The following is a 24,886-nucleotide window of genomic DNA, read 5'->3' on the forward strand; positions in this document are numbered from 1 at the left end:
AGAGATAGAATCTTCGTGTTTCACCGCGGTCATGCCGCGGTCCCACCGCGGTCGCGGTGGATTGAGCATTCCTAAGACAGAATACTCCTCTTTTACCGCGGTCGAGCTGCGGTCGCGGTCACGAGGATTTTTTTTAAATTTTTTTTTATCAAACAACAGACAATAAAAACAACAAAAATCATGGGTTGCCTTCCACGCAGCGCCTGATTTAACGTCACGGCACGATGCAGATAAGCGCATTTAAGGCTTGCTTGACCTCTGAGGTTCAGTCAGGTGGATCTCTGTCACTTCCTTTGGTTCATTCTTGCCCGCATATAGTTTCAATCTCTGCCCATTGACTCTAAATGTATGAGATTCTTTCTCCGCGACAATCTCTACAGCCCCTGAAGGGAATACTTCGACTACTCGAAATGGTCCAGACCATCGTGACTTGAGTTTACGCGGAAATAGCCTTAATCTTGAGTTAGAAAGCAACACAATATCCCCGGGGTTGAAATTTCGCTCCATAATGTTCTTGTCGTGCAACCTCTTCATTCTTTTCGTGTACAACCTTGTGCTCTCAAAAGCAAGATATCTGAACTCGTCAAGCTCATACAATTCTGTGATTCTAGTTATGCCCGCGGTTTCAATGTCCAGATTTAGCTATTTCATTGCTCACCAAGCTCTATGTTCTAGTTCCTCTAGCCAATGACAGGCCTTCCTGAACACCAACTTATATAGTGACATGCCAATTGGTGTTTTAAAAGCAGTTCTGTAGGTCTAGAGTGCATCATCTAGCTTTTTCGCCCAATTAGTTCTTGTGGCGTTCACAATCTTGGTTAGCACACTCTTTATCTCTCTGTTTGACACTTCAACCTGTCCACTGGTCTGAGGATGATATGGGGTTGCCACCTTGTGGTGCACATCATACTTCGCTAGCAACTTCTCGAAGGCTCGATTGCAGAAGTGAGTGCCTCCATCACTGATAATAGCTCTCGGGGTCCCAAAACGGGTGAATATATTCTTCTTCAAAAATCCCACCACCACTCTTGCATCATTGGTGGGAAAAGCTGCAGCTTCTACCCATTTGGACACGTAATCTACAGCAACAAGTATGTACTTATTGCCAAAGGAGCTGACGAAGGGGCCCAAGAAGTCAATCCCCCAGATATCGAACACTTCAACCTCTTGAATTGGGTTCATGGGCATCTCATGGTGACGGGAAATGTTCTCAATTTGTTGATATTCATTATAGCCCTTCACCCATTGATGTGAATCCTTAAACACTATTAGCCAGAAGAACCCGACCACTAGCACTTTCGCGGCCGTCCTGACTCCTCCAAAATGCCCTCCATATGCCGATACGTGACATGCCTGCAAAACAGAAGATTGTTCTATCTCGGGGACACACCTCCGGATCATTTTGTCAACACATATTTGAAACAGATAAGTTTCATCCCAATAATACATGCGGCAGTCACGATAAAACTTGTTCTTTTGTACAGAGGAAAGGTCATAGGGAACTGTACTGCTTGCCAGGAAATTTTCAAAGTCTGCATACCTTGGTACTTTCTCAAAGCTTGTAGCGAGCAGCAGCTCGTCTGGAAAGGTTTCCAGAATATCCTTAACCTCAACTGAGTTTTCAACTCCCTCAAGTCGTGATAGATGATCATCGACTTGTTTTTTAGTGCCCTTACGGTCACGAATTTCGAGTTCGAACTCTTGTAGTAACAAACACCCAACGAATCAGGCGCGGTTTAGACTCCTTCTTCTCAATCAAGTACCTGAGAGCTGCATGATCAATATATACAATTACCTTAGAGCCAATCAGATATGATCTGAACTTGTTGAATGCAAACACCACAACCAGCATCTCTTTTTCAGTCATAGTGTAGTTCAGCTGGGCTCCACTCAGTGTTCTACTGGCATAGTAGATTGGGTGTATTAGCTTGTCTTTCTGCTATCCCAGCACTGCCCCTACTGCATAGTCACAGGCGTTACACATGAATTCAAATGGTTGCTCCCAGTCGGGGGCGACAATGATGGGTGCTGCGACTAGCCTCTTTTTCAACTCCTCGAATGCTACCCTGCAATCATCAGAAAATAAAAAAGGGTGATCTTTTTCTAACAACTTACATAGAGGGTTGTAATTTTTGAGAAATCTCTTATGAATCTCCGGTAAAAACCGGTATGCCCAAGTAAGCTCCTTATTGCCTTGACTGAAGTGGAAGGTGGCAGCTTTGCTATCACGTCAACTTTAGCACGGTCCACCTCGATTCCCTTGCTTGATACCTGGTGTCCCAAGACTATGCCCTCTTGTACCATGAAATGGCACTTCTCCCAATTAAGTATCAGGTTAGTCTCAATACATCTTTTCAGCACACGGGTCAGATTTATAAGGCACTCATCGAATGAGTTTCCCACCACTGAGAAATCATCCATGAACACCTCCATTATGTCTTCGATCATGTCAGTGAATATGACCATCATGCACCTTTGAAATGTGGCGGGTGCATTGCATAGGCCAAATGACATCCTCCAAAAAGCATAAATGCCATATGGGCAAGTGAAGGAGGTCTTCTCTCTACCCATCCAGAAAACAAAAGTGAGACCTCCCTGCCAATCTGTCTAGCATCTGATCAATGAAGGGAAGTGGGAAGTGGTCTTTCCGGGTGGTCAGATTTAATTTTCTGTAGTCCATGCAAATTCTCCAGCCTGTGATGGTTCTTGTAGAGATCAGCTCCTTGTTATCATTTTTACCACGGTCATGCCACCCTTCTTAGGAACACATTGCACCGGGCTAACCTAGTTGCTGTCAGATATTGGGAAAATGATTCCCGCATCCAACCACTTAATCACTTCTTTCTTCACCACTTCCTTTATGTTGGGGTTCAGCCTTCTTTCGTTCTCCCTGGAAGGTTTGTGTTCCTCTTCCAGTAGACTTTTATGCATACAATATGCCGGGTTGATCCCCTTAATGTCTGCCATGTTCCACTCAATGGCAGTCGCACTCCTTGAGTACCTGCAAAAGTTGTTGTGCCTGCACATCTAACAAACTAAATAAGATAATAACAGGTAATGTGGAGTTAGGCCCTAGGAACTCATACCTGAGATGGACGGGCAGTGGCTTCAATTCCAGCTTTGGTGGTTCTTCTATGGATGGCTTAGCTGGAGGAGTTTCTCTATTTTCTAAGTGCAGAGGCTCAAATTCAAGCGTTCTATCCCAAAACCTTCTGCCCTCTAAAGCCAACACCCATTCTGCCAGTTCTTCCCCATTCATCTCATCTGAATTTAACAGACATGCAGCAAAAAGGTCCTCAATAGTTAGCGTCTCATCATCAGCTTCTACGATCACATCCATGACATCAATAAGAGAACAATTGGCGAATTCACTTGGTCGCCTCATAGATTTCTTCATATTGAATGTTATCTCCTCATCGTTCAACCTCATCTTGAGCTCCCTAGTCTCACAATCAATGAGAGCTCTCCTAGTGGCCAAGAACGGCCTTCCCAAAATTATGGGAATTTCTTCATCCACCTTGCAATCTAGAATCGCAAAATCTGCAGGGAACATAAATATCCCTACCTGAATCAACACATCATCCAAGATACAAGAGGGTCTTTTCATGGTCCTATCACCCAGTTGCAACAACATGGAAGTGGGTCTAGCTCTTCCAATCTCCAACCTCTTATAGATCGACAGGGGCATAAGATTTATGCTAGCCCCCAAATCACAAAGTGCTTTGGCGAAAGCAAAGTTACCAACGGTACAGGGGATTGTGAAACTCCCTAGGTCAGACAGATTCTCAGCAATTGGTCTAGTCACCACTGCACTACAGGTCTGAGTAAGAGTCACTGTGGCCAAGTCTTGGAAATTGAATTTTCGGGACATCAAGTCCTTTATCATTTTTGTATAACCAGGCATCTCTTTCAAAGCATCAATCAATGGAATGTTTACCTGGATTTGTTTCAGCATCTCCAAGAATTTTTTATATTGTTCCTCTTTTTGGTACTTGGCCAGCCTCTATGGAAATGGTGCGGGGGGTCTCTTCTTCCCAATGATTTGGGTATTTTCTTTGTTAGCTACCACCTCAACTACCGGTTTCCTGGGCTGTCTTAGCTTCTTTCTCAGCCTCAATCTGTGTGTTATGTTCTTCCTGGGAAGGTTGTATTGTCACCTTTATCAGTTTCATTAACTCATCTAGCTCAATGGGCACTGGTACAAGTGTCTCAGCTTGTTTGCTTTCTCGAGCCCTGTCTTGCTCCAAGTCTAAGTCTCTGCCATTACGTAGACTCATTGCCATCAGCTGCTTCGGGCCTTGATCTTTTGGATTTACCTGCGTGTCTGCAGGCAATGTCCCAAGACGGCAATTATTCAAAGATATCGAAATCTGGCCCATCTGCACTTCAATATTCTTAATAGCTGACTCATGTGCATCTACTCTTTCACTCATTTTTGCATTTGACCCAATAACCTGCTGCATCATTGCCTCGAGTCTTGCAAACCCATCTTCCTGTCTCCCACCATGCTGCTGCTGAGGAGGATGATAACCCTACTACTAATTTTGATTATTATATCCTTGTGGCCTTTGGTAAGGCGCCATATTATTGTGAGTTCTCATATCTCCCATGTTTCCATTGTTGAGCTGTGGCTGGACTGGCCTGTACGACTGATTTTGTTGGCCCCAATTTTGACCACCCTATCTCTGGCCTCCATAATTAGACACATAATTCATGTCCTCAGGGTAGTGATAATGATCACTTTCTGCATTCCACTGGTTACCAATTGGCTGACTAATGCAAGATGTGCATAAGCCCCCATTGGTAGTATCTACAATGTGTACCTGCTACTTCTACCCTGACTCTTCCACCTTTTTGGTAAGTATACTCATTTGTGTCATTAATGTGGCCATATTTTCAGCAAGAGTGTTGGATGGATGTAAGGGCACTGAGTGAACCACTGGAGTGATAGGTACATTCCTGGTTGTCCACCCTGAATTCTGTGCCATCTTGTCAAGCAGACTCTGGCTTTCTCTCCATGTTTTGCTCAAAAATGCTCCACCAGCTGAAGCATCAACATTACCCTTTGAAATAACAACAACTTTATTGCTTCCTAAGTTACATTAGGCTGCCTTTGAGTTTTGCAGATTGATAGGAAATTCTTCAAGTGCTGTTGAGGATCTTCGATTTGTGACCCCGAAAATAGTCCCTTGTTTTGCAACAAGTGTAGCATGTTGTTCGAGATTTGAAACGATTCAGCCCGTATCTGCGGGACTAAAATTGTTGTGGCCAAGTTCTCTGTTGTGGGTTGTGCCTAGTCATATAGAGCAGCCTCTGGCATAAGAGGTGCCACTGGTGCTAATGGAGCAGCTGGGTCTACTACGTGATCCCCCATGTCTGGTTCGAATTGTTCAGTTGTTTGTTTTTCCGGTTGGCTCGATTCAAAGCCTTGAAAACTTTCTCGGGATCTGATAATTCTTCAAATACTTTACCAGTTTTCGATGAGTTTCTAGGCATGCACATGTACAACCAAGTCAACAAACGTTAAAATTTCAATGCATAGATTGGATATAGAGAAAACTGACTACACTAAGAATTTTTGTACTTCTTTCAATTATAATAGATAACACCGTTAATTCCCCGGCAAAGACGCCAAAATTTGATCACGCCCAATTATGTCTTATAAAAAGGACAAACGGACGTTGCAAATATAATCTGAGTATTTAGCCCAGAGCCGAACCCACAAGGAATTAACCTATCAATTACTCTTGTTAGACTCACTAAATTCTACGGAGTCAACTTCCCAAACATTTTGAATAACAATTGAGGATATTTCTACTAACTATAACTGACTGCAATTAAGTAACTAAAGAGTAACTATGATTAAGTTGTAAACAATTAAGAGAAGGATCTAAGGTTGTGATTTCCCCTATTGATGGAATCTCTTCCTGTTATGTTTCATAAAGATTTGCATAATTATCTCTATCGATCATAAGCACTCTTATTATCTTAAATCTCTCCCGAGTAATTACAACAATTTACTGGACGCACTGTCCCGAGTTACGCTAGCTGGCTTTGATTACAGCTCACTTTAGATCACACCCAAGGCTTCGTTATCCCTAATCTCGCCTTTAAACCTTCGGTTATTGATCCTTCATATACTTTAGGAGTGGTGATGCTCAATAATTACCTAAATATGCACTCTCTCCTGAGTAATACATACTAAATAGGCACAGCTAATTGAGGATCTTATTAATTAACTATAACAAGAACGTAGTTAAACAAATAGAGATTAAACCGGGCAAACTGTATTAACATAACACGAAGTTCATCCTTCAATAGGTTCCATCAAAACCGTAGACTAAGGAATTAGCTACTCATAGCAAAGCAAGATAAAACTACAAAAGTATTCATAATGTGCAATTGAAATAACAAAGAGAAGATTGAAAAACTCTAATGGTTGATTGCTCTTCTCACACTTGTTCTTGCCTCCAAATTAGTCTAAAAACAAGCTTAACCTTATCTTGGGAGAGTTTGTTGAGTTTATAAAGGGTTGGGATAAGTTTCCCCCGATTTACACTTTAGTCCCAAAATTTCTGGGCAGTTACATAGTCGATCGCGGCCATAGCAGAACGCGACGCGACCGCGGTGAAACGTAACTATTCTGCCTCACTTGCTTGGCCTATCGCGGTCTAGCCGCGGTCGACCGCGGTCGCAGTGGCAACTTGCCCAGTCCTTCTTTACCTTTTCTTGCTTATTTTCGCTTGGGTTCTTCTTGATTGGCCTTTTATCCACATTATTGACTCCAAAACACTTCATAGTCTCTTCCTAATTGGATTAGTCCCTGCAACGCAAAAGAATAGTAATTAGAGTATTTTGTTATCATTTAGCCATTAAAACAATAATAAAGTATGGTACATTTAGAGTGTAAATAGCATCTATATAGCCTAATATCACTTCTCGAGTGGCGGAAGATATTCCGAGGGACGAGCTTGGTGTGATCGATATTTTTGGGTCCCGTCAGTTTTCGGACGCCACGACCCATGAGGCTAGTATGTTGGAAGGTCGCCCTTGCGAAGGTCCTCAGGGAACGATCGATATCTATGGCTTATTGGATGGGGTTGAGTTTGCTGCCTTTGGAGATGTCATCGGGTTTAGTAACTAACCGGTGCCAAAGAAAACATCATCCCCGAGCGCTATTGAGTCTTCGTCGAGCCCAAAACTGGTGGACCGATTCCTGGCCCCAAGTGTTAACCCCGACCGTAGGCGGAATATAGTGTTATTCATGCCGGAGGATACCCGGGTCTTCTCCCCCCCTCCCCCGTGGGGATTGCCAGCTATCTGAGGTGCTTGGTGACCGAATAAGACCAAGTTGTGATGAATTTAGTAGAAGCCGCTTGCTTGTTCAACGAGACCAAACATGCTCTGAATCGGGTAACTTCGAGGGTCATTCCATTATCTCTTTTAAACTTGGAGTTATAGGTAATTTCAACATTTTCTTGCTTGCTTGCAGACTTTAGTGTTGCATCACGAAGCTTTTCTTCGAATCTGGGAGGAGCACAGGGCTAAGGTTCGGGACCTCACTAAGAAAAACGACACCTACAAACTTCTCAGTGAGAAGCTTGAGGCAGATTTAGTGATGGCTCGGGATGAGCATATTGAGATGGACGAACAGGTATTCCGAGTGCTTTATGATAGCGAAGACGAATTGGAGATAACGACTAATGATCTGATTTTGCAAGTTCTGCAGAGGCTTGAACAGATCAAGGACCTTTAGATACAAATAGATGATGTACGAGCCAAAGCTAAAAAGTTCAGGCGGGTGTATGGACATCTTAGCTTTAAAAAAGGAGGCCATCCAAGCAAAGCTGGAGTTGGTTGAGTCTCAGCTTCAGGCTGCAAGGGAGAAAAACTTGGCTCAGGCCACGAAAATCGAAGAGCTTCAGTCCCAATTGGATTCGGCCATCTCTGACAAGGCAAACTTGGCCAACAAACTTGAGGTGGCCAAATCTGAGGTGGCCATGGACAACACTAAAGTTGATGCTAAAGTGGCACAATTTAAGGTTAACGTTGAGGCCATCTAGGCGAAGGCTAGGAGTATGGTGGATCAGGTGAAATGGCAAGCTCGAAGGGAAGCCCTTGAGGAGGTTCAGGCTCAAGGTTTTGATGTTGTGGCCGAACTCGAGACTGCCAAAGTAGAGGAGACCAAAACCTGGAAATTAGCCTTTCCTGAGGAAGACTCCGAGAGACTAAACGGATCCGAAGATGGGGAAGATCCCGAGAATGGAGATGCTGCCTTCAATGAAGACCAGGCTACTTAGGCCTTTGTGTTTTTGCTTTCTTTTGTGTCTTTTGCAGGCCATTCTGGCCGTTGTAAATTTTGTATTTGGCCGATCTGGCCTTTGTAAAAAGATAGTTTATATATATATATATATAAGTCTTTTTACACTTTTTGGCTCTCAAATTTCTTCATTTGCTTTATTATTCGTATTTACAAAGGTTGGAATGCCTTAGCATGAAATAATAAGGTTGTGTTCAAGGGTTCGAACAAAACCTTGCCTTTATTGCCTTTCTAGGTTAAGGATTTATTGGGGTCCGATGTTACCGAAGTTTTCTCCTGAAAATATCTGAAGTTTAAGATTCTGCCGAGGGTAGCCTTTACAACCAGTTGTGAAAGATTTTTTCTTTTTCGAAGGCCTATTTTTGTTACAGATTTTGGACGTCTCCAAACCGCGTTAAACTGGCCGTAGCCTTTTAGTTTGGGCATAACCCAGTGAGCTTGCTTCCCCGAGTTATCTAGGCTTGCCTAAATGTTAGTTTATATGAGTCCACCAAATTATAGAGTACTTGATCCTCTATGAGTTTCCACTGAGAATACTTATGAAGCAGTAAGTAAAAGAGACACATGATTTTTACATGGAAATATCCCACTCAAGGGGACAAAAACCACGACCTACACTTGTAGGCTTTCAACTTCACTAACTTGTAAATACCTATTACAAGCCACTTTGTAATGACTCCATTACAAAGATTTCAACTTCAACTAACTTGTGATACTCTTACCACAAGCCACTTTGTCACTCTCTAGTTACAAAGACTTTAACTTATGACTAACTCTAGTCACAACACAAACTTATAGGTTTGTGATTTTGGGTTTCCTAAAATACAGCTTCTAAGAAAGCAAGATAGGAGTTACAATGAAGAACAAATAACAAGATTACAACTCAACTACGGATACACATAGACTCATTGTGAAACTGATCCTTTAGTGGAGTTGTCTTCTTGTTATTGACACACTAGTGACTTCAATGCTCGATCAACACTTTAATACTTGGGAAAATATCACTAAATGCTCAAGTTAATATCTTGTTCCTTGCACTAGGTTGTTATACTACCAAAGACATCACAATAGTGATGTCAATTCATGGTACACGCTTCTTCCCAATGAGAAGTGACCGCCGCACTATCTGCTGCATTGTCGCATGTACAGTTGCAGATAATCACTTTCTGCATATAGTCACATTCTGCATTTGCATTCCAGCTGTTGTTGACTTGTACTTCTGTCAAAGAACACCAAGGGATCAGGTCCCTGTTGTGTTCCTCTTTGTAGTAGTTCATTTGCTGGAGATCAGACTGGACTTTGTTCATTTGAGATGTGTACCAAGTGAGTCTGGTTCTCTATCTGGTTCTTAACAATAAGTTTGTTAGATCATCAAAACATGAGAAGCATAAGACAAAGACATTGAAAACCCATCAATTTCCCCCTTTTTGATGGTGACAAACTTAGGCTTTGATAGTATTTGTTTAGAGCAGAAATAACCAGATGAGGTACCAGGAACTTCACAAGTTCCCCCTGACCTTTTGCTTTTGACCCCTGTTTTTGAATCAATTTTTCACAAGTTCCCCCTGACCTTTTGCTTTTGATCCCCCATTGACAATACATCCACTTATTATCATAGTGCATACACTACTCACTAATACCACAATGCATGCACTATTATCTACTATCTATCTTCCCCCTTTTAGCATCACTAAAAAAATACACAAGTAGGCAAACAACATAAAGAAGTCTAACACAGCCAACCCATGCCCCATATGTGCACACAACATGACAGAAAAGAGAAGCCAAAGGAAAACAACATTGTACAGGCAAAAAGAAGAGTTGTTTCATTGATATTAACAATGGACTGAGCAAAACATGAGCAATAATGGTGAAATCCAGCATGCCATCAGCAAAGAGATAAACAAAAATGGAAACAACAGCCACAAAACATCATAACAGAAGGCGCTGGTCACTGGGGGTATCTAAGAGGCACTAGAAGAGGAAGATTAGGAGAGAGAAGTAGCAAAGGTTTTGAGAACCAGGTCAAGTCGGGCATTTGCAGACAGCTGCTCTTCAAGCAGTTTTGCGAGAAGCTTATCATTTTCCTTTGTCAGGTGGGCAACTTCTTCATTAATGGAACCGAGTCCTTTAACCGCTTGACTGAGCTGAGTTTCTAGTATGGCATTCTGAGCCCTCAACCTTCTGATCTCTTCAGAAGCAGCATTTTGAGCATTGATCAGCTGAGAAATGGTTGGGATGTTTCCACCAACCCTTTCTACGCACTCACATTCTTCCAGAGTGGTTTTACAGAAGGTTTGCTTGTGTGTTCCCACTTTGGAATTACCCAAGGGGACCTTGTAGAACTTAAATATTTGAGTGAGTAGAAAGCCATATGGAAGCCCATGATTCCCACCTTTAAAGTTTGCTACTTTTTGCATATGATCTATCATGATTGTTGGCAGATTGATCGGGACAAACTCATCAAGAGCCTCCATTAAGACTAGATCAGATTTTGTAGCAATAGACCGCCTCTCAGAACGAGGTAAGAGCACCTTATTAACAGTTCAAAGAGAAGCTGATACTCAAGAAGTAATACCTTCTTATACACCTGTTCCCCCTGTTGAATAACTTGCTCTTTCATGATAGCTCTCCTAAAGTTGACACTACAGATACCTTTGACTGAGGACATTCCTTCACATGGAATTTGGAGAACATTCCCCAATGTTAAAGCGTCAAGTACAATGTCTACTTCATTTACTAGCACACATATGTGATCCCCATCAACAGTGAAGAGAGATGCGTAGAAATTTTGTACAACATCTTCGTACACCATAGGCATGTTCTCCTGAAACAAGTGCTCCCATTGCTGAAATTCCACTATCTCTAGAATTTGCCTCATACCAGCCATCTCTGAAATTGCCGGATCACACGTACGACCCCACAAGATTTTCTGAGTTCTCAATCTCTCCTGCCAAAGACCACTATCACTAGGCATGGTCTTCAGAGAACCAGGTTCCCCTACAGTTTCCCGTGTTTGTTTTCTAGATCCTTCAAAAGACTTCCCTTTCCAACTTACAAGCCACACATTATCACTTTCAGACATAGCTTGCTCAACTAGATTCTTCTTAGACTTACTGCTACCCTTCACGGATGCTCCCATTTGTTTCTCAATTGCTTTATCGGAAGCTTCATCCACAGACTTCTGGGCTCTTATAGATCATTCTACTAAGGAACCGGGTTCCTTTAAAGCATCTTTGTCAACCTCACCTACTGGAATGCTCTTGTCAGTAACAAATTCCCTTTGATTCATCAACCTCTTTTTCCTTGTCTTGACACTCATCCTACTTTTCTGCAATGTAGACTCGAAGCCCTCTTTCAGCTGCAACCTGATAAGGGGTGACTTGGAGGAGGACTCTAAGGACTTAGGATAATTAACAGGTTCAGAGGTGGATTTATCTGGAAGAGAATCAGGTCCTCCAGTAGTTTTTTCTGGGACAATTTCATGGATTAAAGACTCGAAGAGTACCATGGTTCTTTTGTCACCTAGGAATGGAGTTTCTTCCCCTTGATACTTTGATAGGAGATAGGTTCTTTCATTTAACAAACTCTTAGCATCAATAGCCATAATATTGTGCGCTGCTTCCTTTTCTGGTGACTCTGTGAGAACCACTAAGTCCAATAGGGATGAGTTCAGATATTAATCAGGATCATCCTCAGAGACCTCTAACACCTGAGAGGTGACCCTTTCTGAGTGTTCTTTGGTGAGATCAGAGGAATGAGGAGACATGGAGTTTTCAACATATGGAAAGGAGACAGAGTTTGACAAAAAAGGAAAAATAACAGGAAATAAGAAGGAAACAGGTGTGGGTGCAGTAATATTGGAAAGAGTGGAAGAGTGAATTTTTGGAGATGACTTTAAGAATGATAGGGAAGTGGGAGTGGTGTTAATGGTGGGAGAAGGAAGAGATCGTTCCATTACCATTATAGGAGGATTTCATAGGGAAATTGAGTGAAAGAGAGATGAAGAGAAGATCACAGAGATACAAAAGAGATTAAGGTTCATGACTTGCTGTGAGAGAGAAAAAGAGTTTTATGGGAAGAAGGGATAATGATGAGAAGAGAGAGAAACGGGTTCTGAACAATCCTGAAAATGGCGGTAGGTTTGTGGGAAAGCGTTATCATGCAGAGGGGATGAAGGGATTTGAAAGACAAGACATGACATGCAGATTTTGAAAAGTCGGATGATGTGGCAGTTGAATTAATTTTGTTAACCCTTTTTGAGAAAGCATGCAAAACAACACATTACTACTAACCCGTGGTACATGAACCTGATGCCCGAACAGTTTTTTGAAAAAGGTTTTAGCAGTTCTTCTTTCGCAATTCATAATTTTACCTTTAGCTTCTATGATCGTCATGCGTGTTTACCTGCAATCGTATCGATGTGAGTTAGGCTTGGCTAGAAAACACTTTAGCTCATTTTACCTGAAGGTGATTTCATAGCCAACTGATGGAGAATCAGGTTCTCAATTTGGCTTCAATAACCCCAGCTTCACACTGTTTCCTTCAGAAGGTTCTCTACTCAAGGCTTAGGTGAAGATATCTAGAATTTGATCTTCTGTGCTGCAGAACTTCATATAGATCAACCCTTTATCCACATTGTCCCTCAGAAAATGATGTCTCATATCAATGTGTTTGGTCTTTTTGTGTTGAACTGGATTCTTGGCCAAGTTGAGTGTACCGGTGTTGTCACATAGAAGAGGCTCCCAATCAGTAAATACCCCAAAATCCTCCAGTTGCTGCTTAATCCATAGGAGTTGAGCACAACAGGATACTGCAACTACATATTCTGCTTTAGCCATTTCAGGGACCACTGAGTTTGCTTCCTTGTGCACCAAGAGATGAGACATGATCATAGAAAGTGAGCCATTCCAGAAGTACTTTTTCTATCCACAAGATAACTTGAATAGTTAGCATCATCATACCCAATAAGATTTAAAGTTGTCACCTGAGAGGTAATACAGGACCAAGTCCTAGGTTCCCTTAAGGTATCTCAAAATTCTTTTGGCAGCCTTCAAGTGAGATTCCTTGGGATTTGATTTTGGGTTCTATCTGGGATAGAAATACAAAAAGGGCTAGGGAATTTTTTTTTGCTTTTGATCTAGTTTAAATCCAGAATCAAGAGGGATGATTATGTTATCGAGTGGATGGGAGCTTCTGTGTTTCCAAATGTGGACTGAAGATTGACGAGTGGAGGAACTGGGTAAATTAAGAGGATTTCCCTGCACTACATGTTCTGTTACTTGTGGAGTACCTTGCACTGTATCTCCAACTGTTTCTTCAGCTACAGTGGTAGCAATTTAAGTACCAGGTTCCTCGTGAGAAGTGGAAGAGAATGTTGCATTGTCTTCACCTGTCTCCTTCATCTGAATCATCATATCAGCCTTTCCCATTTGAAATATTAGATATTTCCCATGGACCAAAAGTAGTTCATTATCTTGATCGTTACTGTTTCCTCCTTTGTTTGAAGAAGGAGTCTTGTTGAATAGCTCATTACCACTTTCTTCCACATATTGTGCTATTTTGTTGCAGACTTTGTAGACTTTTGCTTTAAGAGGAATATCTTAGAAGGATTTCTTCATCACTTTTTGTATTAGAATTCCCAAGCTAGTTCTTTCCGTTGTTTAGATCATAGCATTTGCATCCAAGAATTCTTAGAAGAGTTATCTTTGGTTGTCTTTCGTTGAGAAGCTCTTGGAGATTTTAGTATGGACCTGATCATATACCTGTTCGCCAAGTATTAAGCAATGTTTGTTGCTTCTGCCCAGAATTCCTTAGCAATTCCTCTGTTGATGAGCATTGTCCATTTCTTCTAGAGTTCTATTGTTCCTTTTACCAACACCATTTAGCTGTGAAGTCCTTGGTGCTAAGAAATTGTGAGTGATCCCATCTTCATAACAAGACTCATCAAATTTTGGCATTGACATATTCTATCCCGTGGTCAGATCTGATACGTGTTTCCTTCAGTTCCATCTTCACTTGGATCTTCCTGACAAGTGTTGCAAATGCCTCAAAGTATCTTTCTTTGCTCTAACACATAGTGACCAGGTGGGTCTTGGATTTGGCATCCCACGAACCAGGTTCTTCTATATCAATTCATTCAGAAGTGAGAGCCTTGCATGTTCCAATCTTTCATCCCACGGTTTGGCATCATTGTCAGCTGTCTTCAAGCAGCTCATATAACAGGTTTGTAGGGATTTAGAGTCATCGAAGTAGATGTTCTTTTTCTTTTGGCGACTAAGACCACTTCACCAGTTACCAGATTGGCAATTGTGCGCAATTTTTGATAAGAACTCTACTTCGCCCCCTTTATCACAAATTTGAGAATCACTCAAGAGACTATACTTCAGGCAATCCACATAGCACACGCTCTCAATCGAGCATGACATACACTTTCCAACTTTTCCAGCACCGAGAATGTACCCCTTCCCTTTTTTTATATATATATACATAGTATACATTCCCTTTTCTGCAAGGCTTTCAGTGAGAGATAGTCCATGGTGTTTCTAGTCATGTGCTTTTAGCATCCATTCATGAACCATTGTAGTCCACTTCCTCTCATTATTGCCTGCACATATAAATCATAGGTTAGATTTAGGAACCCAAACTAGTTTGGGTCCCTTGTTATGAGAAAAGGGATGGATAAGAGCTTTTCTAGTCCATGCAGGCAATATTCGTTTCTTGCGAGCAGTACCTGGTCCCTCTTTAGTAGTCACTTTTTCAGTAAACACTTTGTTTTTCTGAACAGATTGAACCCTGGCCTGGCAATTTTCTTTGAAGTGCCCATTGTTCCCACAGTGGGTACAAAGCCAGTTATCAGGAAAGTGACGTACTTGCTGTGAGGGTTGTAAGGAGTTTTCTCCTTTTGGAACCCTATTCCCTGCCTGTTTCCACTATTGTTGAAGTACATGACAGTGACAGCATCTGAGGACCAGGTCCACTTCAGAGATTTCTCAAGATCAATTTTTACTTTCTCCAATTCAGCTTGAAGATACCTATTTTTCTCAAGTTTACCACATAGACTAGTTTTCACACCATTTAATTCCTTCTCAAACTTGATTTGTGTCTTATTAGATACTTCATTCCCTTTCCCAATACTCACAATCCTATGTTCTAATATGAGTCCCTCAATGGTTTCCTCCAGGTCAGTGATTATCACTAAAAAGTCATGCCTCTCTTGATCAGTAGCTGCAATTTTCTCTTCTAGAGTGTGTTTTTCATTGCTAAGGCCTTCTATAGTTTCCTTCAAATCAACCACCACTACTATCAGATCATCTCTCTCATTTTCTACACTATTTATTTTTTCATTCAAAACTTCCTTTTCCTTTTCAAGATTAGTTATGGTCTCATTTAGATCCACTACACAGACCACCAAATCATCTCTAAATTGTTCAGCTTCTCCTAGTTCTATGGACAAGATCTCCTTATCATTATCAAGACTATAATATGCATCAATTAGAACATTTGCTAATGACCTTAACTTCTTATAAGAGTAGGATTTCAGATTTCTCTGAACATCCCTAAAATTTACCTCATCATTTTCATCCTCTTCACCATCGTCAGACTGAGCCATTAGCGCAAATAGTGAGTCATATTTCGTTGCTTTAGTTTCCACTGCCATCATGGAGCTATTTTCTGCATCTGGTTCCCTTTCTGATTCACTGGAGGAGTCTCCCCAAGCAGCAAGAGTCTGCTTCACAATATTATCAGCTGCACTTTTTTGACTGAATCGTTTGTCTGGAACCGGGTTCCTTTTTGCTGCTTTGTCAGGGTTTTGTTTGTATTGCTCCTGTTTCAGAAGTGGACAGTCTTTGATGAAATGTCCTAGCTTTCCGCACCTGTGACAGAGATCATTGTTCCTTGCCTTACTTGAACTGCCCCTCTATGGTATACCACCATTCCTTCGAACCATCTTTTGAAACCTTTTAGTAAGATAGGCCATATCACTATCTTCTTCACTTGAGTCACCATTTTCAGCCTTGAGTACCAAGTTCTTTTCCTTTTTTGGCTCTCTCCTTTTACTGTCTTTCTTTTTTCATCTCGTATGTCTTCAGATTACCAATCAGCTCATCCTTGGTTAGAGTTTGTAGATCTTTAGCTACAGTGATGGCATTTACCTTACTCTCCCAAGAACCAGGTAGAGCACTGAGAATTTTCCTTACAAGCTTGTTTCTAGGAATAACATCTCCAAGTGAATGAAGCTTATTTATGATGGATGTGAATCTAGTGTGCATATCTTGTATAGACTCGTCATCCTTCATCCTGAAGAGCTCATACTCAGTGGTGAGCATGTCAATCTTAGACTGTTTAACCTGAGTAGTTCCTTCGTGAGCGGTTTGCAATGCTTCCCATATTTCTTTGGCAGAACCACAAACTGAGACTCTTTTGTACTCATCAGGTCCTATACCACATACCAAGATTTTCTTGGTGCGATAGTTCTTTTCTACGGCTTTTCTGTCAATATCACTGTACTCCTTTTTGTCTTTCAGCACCATTGGTCCAGTTTCTCCAAGCTTCTTCATAGGAACATGTGGACCATCACATATGATGTCCCATAGTTCTAAATCTTTGGCCATTATAAAATCATGCATACGAGTCTTCCACCAGCCGTAGTACTGACCATTGAATCTAGGAGGTCTGTAGGTTGATTGTCCTTCCTCAAAGTTGGGTGGAGCAGCCATTGAGATCTTTTCTAGGTGTTAACCTTTTAGAAATAACCTTCTCTGATACCAATTGTTAGTTTATATGAGTCTACTAAACTATAGATTACCTGATCCTCTATGAGTTTCTACTGAGAATACTTATGAAGCAGTAAGTAAAAGAGACCAGAATTTTTACGTGGAAAAATCTCACTCAAGGGTACAAAAGCCATGACCTACACTGGTAGGCTTTCAACTTCACTAACTTGTAAACACATATTACAAGCCACTTTATAATGACTCCATTACAAAGACTTCAACTTCAAGTAACTTGTGATACTCTTACCACAAGCCACTTTGTCACTCTCTAGTTACAAAGACTTTAACTTATGACTAACTTTAGTCACAACACAAACTTATAGGTTTGTGATTTTGGGTTTCCTAAAATACAGCTTCTAAGAAAGCAAGATAGGAGTTACAATGAAGAACAAATAACAAGATTACAACTCAACTACGGATACACATAGACTCATTGTGAAACTGATCCTTTAGTGGAGTTGTCTTCTTGTTCTTGACACACTAGTGACTTCAATGTTGGATCAACACTTTATGCTTGGGAGAATATCACTAAATGCTCAAGTCAATATCTTGTGCCTTGAACCAGGTTGTTATACTACCAAAGACATCACAATGGTGATGTCAATTCTTGGTACACGCTTCTTCCCAATGAGAAGTGATTGTCGCATTATCTGCTACATTATCGCGTGTACAGTTGCAGACAGTCACTTTCTGCATACAGTCACTTTCTGCATTTGCGTTCCAGCTGTTGTTGACTTGTACTTCTATCAGAGAACACCAAGGGATCAGGTCCATGTTGTCTTCCTCTTTGTAGTAGTTCATTTGCTGGAGATCAGACTGGACTTTGTTCATTTGAGATGTTTACCAAGTGAGTCATGTTCTCTATCTAGTTCTTAACAATAAGTTTGTTAGATCATCAAAACATGAGAAATATAAGGCAAAGACATTGAAAACCCATCACTAAGGCAATAGTCCCCGAGTGGGTATGGCCGTGGCCTTTAAAATTCGAGGGCTGCCTAAAAGTTCTTACACCGTCGACGCTCAATAGTTCGATCTGTTCGAGTTTATTTTTCAGGCAACAGTCCCCGAGTCCAAACTCTGGTTATGATCGGCCCTTGAGCTCATTTTCATAATAGATCGAAAGTACGGGAAAAAAAATATTTTCTAAGACATGAGATAATTGCAAGAAAAAATACTTCTCTTTATTCTTATGAAAAATGATTACACATGCGTACATATTTTGTGCCAGGGTTCGAGCAACCTATATAGGTACAGCTCGTTTGACTGTTTGGCCCTTACAAATCTCACCTATCGAGAACCCGCTATTATGAAATAATTTCCTCGCAACAAAATTGACATCCAAGGGCAATGCCCCTCAGTATTCTAGGTTGATTGTAGAGGAACCTCAGATACTGTTAGTGTTGTCTTTTACACCGATTCGTGATCGGCCTTCGATTTTAAGTTAGCACGATCCATTTTTGCCTTGTTAAAAACCTTGTCGAAAAACCCAATTGGTACAAAAACGATCAAGGAAAAAAGAGTGCAACTTGTGCTTTCAGACCTAAAGGTTTCGTGCCACTCCTTGTCAATAACCTGCAAGTGTTAGTCAAAAAATAGAAAGAATTGAAATGGGGTCGTACCTCAGCAGTAATATCATTTAATATGAGTTACGTTCCAATTGTTTGATAGTTATTCTCTGTCCATCGTTTCGAGCTTATAGGATCCTTTCCTTGTGATCTTGAGAATCAGTTACGACCCTTCCCAATTTGGACCCAATTTCCCTTCATTTGGATTTCAGTTACTTAACGTGACCTTCCACAATACTAAGTCCCCAACGTTAAAATATTGAAGGTTGGCCCTTTGATTATAATACATTTCGATCCGTTGCTTCTAGGCAGCCAATCGAACAAAGGCAGTTTCATGTTGTTTATCTAATAGCTCCAAACTTGTATTCATGGCCTCGTCATTCGATTCCTTTGTCGCATATCAAAATCTGATGCTCGGCTCCCCGACTTCGACCGATATTAAAGCTTCGGTGCCATAAACTAAAGAGAATGGGGTGGCCACCGTATTGGACTTCGAAGTTGTGCGATACGCCCAAAGGACTTCGGGCAAGATCTCTCTCCATTTTCCCTTGGCATTGGTCAACCTTTTCTTTAGGTTTCGGAATATGGTTTTGTTGGTCGATTCGTCTTTCCCATTCCCACTAGGGTGATAAGGTGTTAATAAGATCCTTTTGATCTTATGGTGTTCGAGAAATTTGGTCACCTTGCTACCGATAAATTGTTTTCTGTTGTCACATGCAATTTCAGATGGTATTCCGAATTGACATATGATGTGGTCCCAAATGAAGTCGATGACTTCCTTCTCCATGATCTTCTAGTAGGCCTGTGCTTCAACCCACTTAGAGGAATAGTCAGTCATAAATAAAACAAATTGATCCTTACCTGGTGCCGATGGAAGAGGGCCGATGATGTCCATCCTATACTTTATGAACGGCCATGGAGATAAAACCGAATGCAGCAACTCCCCGGGTTGATAAATCATCGGAGCATGTTTTTTATGTTTATCACATTTTTGCACAAACTCCTTCGCATCTTTTTCCATATCAACCCAGTAATAGTCGGCTTTGATTACCTTTCGAACCAGTGATTCGATGCCTGAGTGGTTCCCGCATATGCCTGAGTGGACTTCCCTCAAAACATACTCGGTATCTCCTGGTCTTAGACATATTGCTAGCGAACTGTCGAACATCCTCCTGAGTAAGGTTCCATCTTCGGACAAGCTAAATCGGGTTGCCTTTGTGCACAGGGCCCTCGATTCTTTTGGATCTGAGGGAAGTTTTCTAGTTTTCAAATATTTTATGTACTTATTTCTCCAATCCCAAGTCAAGCTCGTGGAGTTTATTTCGGCGTGACCTTCTTCTACTACCGACCTCATAAGTTGTACGACTGCCCCCGAGTTAAGCTCATTATCTTCGACCGACGACCCTAAGTTTGCAAGGGCATCGGCTTTGCTGTTTTAATATCGGGGCACGTGTTGTCGAGTCCATTCTTTGAAATGATGCAACGTTACCTGTAGCTTGTACAAGTACATTTGCATTCATTCATCCCTAACCTCGAATGTTACATTTACTTGGTTTACCACCAGGAGGGAGTCACATTTAGCCTCGATTTTCTAGTTCTGATAGATTGTCTAACTATATTACATGTGGAGGCTTTAGTACGATGCCACGTGCAGACCCTTTTACGTTCGAGGCACTGTCCGTAAAGAAGGTCCAGATTCCCGAAGATGTTCCCGAGTTTACCAACAACTCCCTTTCGACTTCGGGTATTATGGCTAGTGTAAAGTCGGCTACGAAGTCTGCCAAAATTTGTGATTTAATGGCCGTTCAGGTATTTGATATCGTACCCGCTGATCTCGACACCCATTTGTCCAATAATCTCGAGAGTTCGGGTTTATGCATATATTTCGTAAAGGGTAGATTATCACAACACATATATGATGGCATTAAAAATGTGGTTTCAGTTTCCTAGAGGCACTTAACAAGGCGAGTGCCAATTTTTCTAGGTGAGGGTATCTTGTTTCGGCCCCACCTAAGGTCCTACTGCCATAATAAATCGCAAATTACGTACCTTGTTCTTCTCGGACTAGGACTCCACTTACCGCTACTTTCGATACCACTAAGTACAAGTACAATCATTCGTTTGCCCTCGGCGTGTGAAGCAATGGTGGGCTCGATAAGTATCGCTTAAGTTCCTCTAAAGCCCGTTGACATTCTGGGGTCCATGTGAAGTTGTTCTTCTTTTTCAGCATTGAGAAGAATCGATGACTTCTATCATACGACCTCGAGATGAATCAACCCATGGCTGCAATGCGCCTGATTAGCCTTTTTACTCCTTTCACATTATCCACTACAGTGATATCCTCGATAACTTTGATCTTGTCGGGGTTGATCTCGATTCCACGATTGGACACCATGAATCCAAGGAACTTGTTAGACCCTACCCCGAATGCATATTTTTCTGTATTCAGCTTCATGTTGTACTTTTTCAATATACTGAATGTTTCCTGCAAATGCTCTAAATGGTACACTGCTCGCAGGGACTTAACTAGCATATCGTCAATATAAAATTCCATGGTTTTTCCTATTTGTTCTTCGAACATTTGGTTTACTAGTCGTTGGTAAGTAGCACCGACATTTTTTAATCTGAATGGCATTATGTTATAGGAGTATGTGCCATATTTAGTGATGAAAGAGGTTTTTTCTTGGTCGCCCAGGTTCGTCCGTATTTGGTTGTACCCGGAACAAGCATCGAGAAAACTTAGAGTCTCGTGGCCGGCCGTTGCGTCGATCATACGAACGATGTTAGGCAAAGGGAAAGAATCTTTGGGGCATGCTTTATTTAGGTTTTTATAATCTACACACATTCGTAGTTTGTTCCCTTTCTTAGGAGCTACGACTACGTTTGCTAGCTATTCCGCGTATTTGACCTCCCGGATGGACCCTATTTTAAGGAGCTTAGTTACCTGGTCCTTGATGAAAGCATGTTTGATCTCGGACCGGGGTCTCCTTTTTTGTTTCACCGGGCGGAACTTCAGGTCCAAGCTTAGTTTGTGAGTAGTGATCTCTGGTGGGATCCCTCTCATATTGAGATGGGACCAAGCAAAACAATTCATACTAGCTATAAGAAATTGAATAAGTTTTTCCCTAAGCTCGGGAGTTAATCCCGTGCCTGGGTATACCTTTCGATCGGGCATATGTTCGATCAGCACGACCTACTCCAGTTCTTTGACCGTTGACTTAGTAGCGTCGGAATCATTGGGGGCGATAAAAGATCGAGGAACCCCGAAGTCATCATTGTCACACCTCCTTTTTCCGCACCAGAGAGGGTGCAAGGGAGTTTTTTTCAATTAAAGGACAATCGAAACGGGATTTATTTGTTTATTTCAGAGTCGCCACTTGGGAGATTTACGGTGTCCCAAGTCACCAATTTTAATCCCGAATCGAGGAAAATAATGACTCTATATTACAGTCTGCGTACCAGAAATCTAGATAAGGAATTCTGTTAACCCGGGAGAAGGTGTTAGGCATTCCCGAGTTCCGTGGTTCTAGCACGGTCGCTCAACTGTTATATTTGGCTTATTTATCTGATTTTTAATACACTATGAACTTATGTGCAAATTTATCTTTTAACCGCTTTACTATTATTGTTTTTAGGAGAATGTGAACATCGCTTAAAACACGTCTTTGGACTGCGTCACATGAAATGCACCCACCATCCAGAACACATTTTATTTGATGTTTTGAGATTTGGATTTGGGTCGCATGAAATGCACACCCGAGCTTAAGAAAGTAAATTATTAAACACGTGCCTAAAGAGACTATCGCGTTATTATTTTTTGCGGAGGCCGCGAAATTCGCTAAACGACCCTCCTGAATTCTAAGTAATTTTAAACAAGTATTTACTGAGGGCCCCGCACTTTGTATTTTTATTCGGCGAGGCTCATCTCATTCTTATTTTTTTTTTTAAAAGAATTTGCAACGTCATGGAAATGCATCTCGGGCCACGCCACAATCAATGCGCCCGTGACTAGAGACATATTTCGACTCCGTTGAGATTTGGATTTGGGTCACATAAACGTGCACCCGAGTTCAGGGAGATAACATTATTAAAGGCGCGCCTAAAGCAACTAGCGCATTATTATTTTTGGGTAGGGCCGTGAAATTTGCTAAACGACTCATCCCGGAGTCTAAGTATTTAATACATATATTTTGTGAGGGCCCCGCACTTGGTCCCTTTTATTTGGCGAGGCTCGTCTCATTTTACTCATTATTTTTTATTATTATTATTTTTTATATATATATTTTTAAAAGGATGCCATTTTTACGCCTTTAACAGTATTAAACCTTATAGCCTATTTACAACTGAAATCTCATAATTCGTTACAATTTAAATAAAAGGAATCTAGCAAAATGAGTGTTTTGGAAGTAATAACAACAAGTAATGCTAGTTTTGTCCGAATGAACTAAGCAAGAGAAAAGACGAACAACTTAACGTTAAACTGTGTCGTGGAACAACTAACCCTACTTAATTAAATGATATCACATAAACAAAAATATGTAACGCCAAAAATGAACAAAACACATACGGTGAAAACATAAGCAGAACATTATCGCATCAATTTATATATTGCCTCTTCGAATGTTCAACGTAACATTTCCTTATCTAATGTTTGAAGTTTACTAACCTGAATAAACAGAAATGCATGAAGCGATGGACCGAACCTCAACATCGACTTCAACGAACAAACTCGACGCGCCGGACCTCGACGAACAGAGACGACCTCAACGGTCTGTACGCCGACAGTGGAAGAACGACGATAACATGGCCGATTGGTTGTCGTGTTTTGGACAGGACGGTGAAGCGATGGTGGTTCCGACGAGGGAAACAGCAGCAACTGCTGCTCGATAGCAGCTGGAGCGTGGGGAACGACAGGGACACTGGTTGTTGCTGTTGGTCGTGGTGCTGGGGAAGGTGACACAGCAGCGGTCGACGAACGGGAGGGAGCTGGTGGCGCGACGGATAGTGACGACGCAGTAACGACAGCTGCTGCTTGTCCGGCTGGGTTATGGTGGTCTGGACAGTAGGGTGGTGGTGTTTGGACGACGAGGGAGTGAAGGACGCTTGGTTCGATTCACTGCTGGGGAGCGAGGGGTCGTTTGGACAGTAGGGTGGTCGTTTGGGTGGTGGTTATGGTTGAGTCGCGTTCGGACAGTGGTGTTTGAGAAGGTGGTGCCTTTGGATGGTGGAGGAAGTGCGTGGAGGTGTGACTGGTTGTTTGGTCGTCGGGCAGTCGACGGAGTTGGAGGGGACGGGTGGTGTTGGGCAGGTGGTGTGACGACGAGGGGGGGTGCTAGGACTGGTCGGAGGTGGTCGGGAACGTGATGGGTTGAAGAGGGTGGTCTGTTCGTTTTTTGACGATGGGGGCGTTCCCGTTTTTATCTCTGCTTCTTCTTTTAAGAAGAAGATAAACAGTACATGTTCTCCTTTTCTTTTTTTTTTTTTTTTTTTAAATTCTTAAAATCCCTCCTTTTTCAAATTCCCCTCGTCCGTGTTTCAATGCCCATAAAAATGAGCCCCACGCGTGGTGGGGTTCGAGGCATATGTCCCCCACGCGTGGTGGGGTTCCCCACGTGTCCTGGACACGGTTTATTATGGGCTAGGTCCGAAAATTAGGCCTAAAACCGGGTAGTTTAAACCCGAATATTATTCTTTTGCCCGGACCCGAGAAATAGGAACACGTTGCTTAACTAGTCCTATGTAAGCAAAATAGCTACCAAAAATAAGACTAGTATTTAAACAAAACTATATATTTTTTTAAAATATTTTTTAAAGATTTAAAATAGCTACAAAATATTAATGAAACTATTTTTTGTAATTTTCGTTTTTCTTAAATATTAAGATAAAATATGAAGTAATATTTTTTTGTATTTTTCAAAGTTAAAATAACTATAACATATTAATAAAACTATTTTTGTAATTTTCGTTTTTTTTTAATAAAGACAAAAATATGAAATAATATTTTTGTATTAAAATGACTTCAAAACATTAATAGAATTATATATATATTTTTTGTAATTTTTTTTCTTTTTGCAATGAAATAAAGTAAAAATAGTTAAAATAGCTATACTAGACCCAATTTCACATATTCACACTAAAAATGTGAAAATTCTCGGGGAGAGTCAAAAATCACGTGCTTACAGCTGCCCCTCTTTGACTGGAAACACGAAGAGTTTTCCGACAAA

At 41.3% G+C, this 24,886-nt stretch overlaps 3 protein-coding genes across 3 annotated transcripts; all 3 read right to left on the bottom strand.

Annotated features, from left to right (window-relative positions):
* Window positions 1-240: 240 nt before the first annotated feature.
* LOC138888466 (uncharacterized) lies at window positions 241-1,867 on the bottom strand. The gene is made up of 2 exons (XM_070170333.1): window positions 1,764-1,867; window positions 241-574 (listed from the first exon to the last, which is right to left on the bottom strand). Exons 1-2 carry the CDS (start codon window positions 1,865-1,867, stop codon window positions 241-243), a joined length of 438 nt encoding a protein of 145 aa, XP_070026434.1.
* Window positions 1,868-13,659: 11,792 nt separating this feature from the next.
* On the bottom strand, window positions 13,660-16,330 carry LOC138888467 (uncharacterized). The gene is made up of 4 exons (XM_070170334.1): window positions 16,229-16,330; window positions 15,330-16,148; window positions 15,054-15,120; window positions 13,660-13,907 (listed from the first exon to the last, which is right to left on the bottom strand). Exons 1-4 carry the CDS (start codon window positions 16,328-16,330, stop codon window positions 13,660-13,662), a joined length of 1,236 nt encoding a protein of 411 aa, XP_070026435.1.
* Window positions 16,331-16,377: 47 nt separating this feature from the next.
* On the bottom strand, window positions 16,378-16,935 carry LOC138888468 (uncharacterized). The gene has a single exon (XM_070170335.1). It carries the CDS (start codon window positions 16,933-16,935, stop codon window positions 16,378-16,380), a length of 558 nt encoding a protein of 185 aa, XP_070026436.1.
* Between the last annotated feature and the right edge of the window lie 7,951 nt (window positions 16,936-24,886).

The sequence above is a fragment of the Nicotiana sylvestris genome, chromosome 3 (genome assembly GCF_000393655.2).
Source record: "Nicotiana sylvestris chromosome 3, ASM39365v2, whole genome shotgun sequence".
Lineage (NCBI taxonomy): Eukaryota > Viridiplantae > Streptophyta > Magnoliopsida > Solanales > Solanaceae > Nicotiana > Nicotiana sylvestris.

What these genes read in the sequence shown, in the direction of transcription:
- LOC138888466 (XM_070170333.1), bottom strand. Translation starts at nt 1,867, where the DNA reads ATGACTGAAAAAGAGATGCTGGTTGTGGTGTTTGCATTCAACAAGTTC. An exon ending in ATTGATCATGCAGCTCTCAG is followed by an intron (nt 575 to 1,763) that starts GTACTTGATTGA and finishes TGACGAGTTCAG; the next exon opens with ATATCTTGCTTTTGAGAGCA.
- LOC138888467 (XM_070170334.1), bottom strand. Translation starts at nt 16,330, where the DNA reads ATGGTGACTCAAGTGAAGAAGATAGTGATATGGCCTATCTTACTAAAA. An exon ending in ACCATAGAGGGGCAGTTCAA is followed by an intron (nt 16,149 to 16,228) that starts GTAAGGCAAGGA and finishes CTTCTGAAACAG; the next exon opens with GAGCAATACAAACAAAACCC. An exon ending in GACTACTAAAGAGGGACCAG is followed by an intron (nt 13,908 to 15,053) that starts GTACTGCTCGCA and finishes TTCCTCTTAAAG; the next exon opens with CAAAAGTCTACAAAGTCTGC.
- LOC138888468 (XM_070170335.1), bottom strand. Translation starts at nt 16,935, where the DNA reads ATGGCCAAAGATTTAGAACTATGGGACATCATATGTGATGGTCCACAT.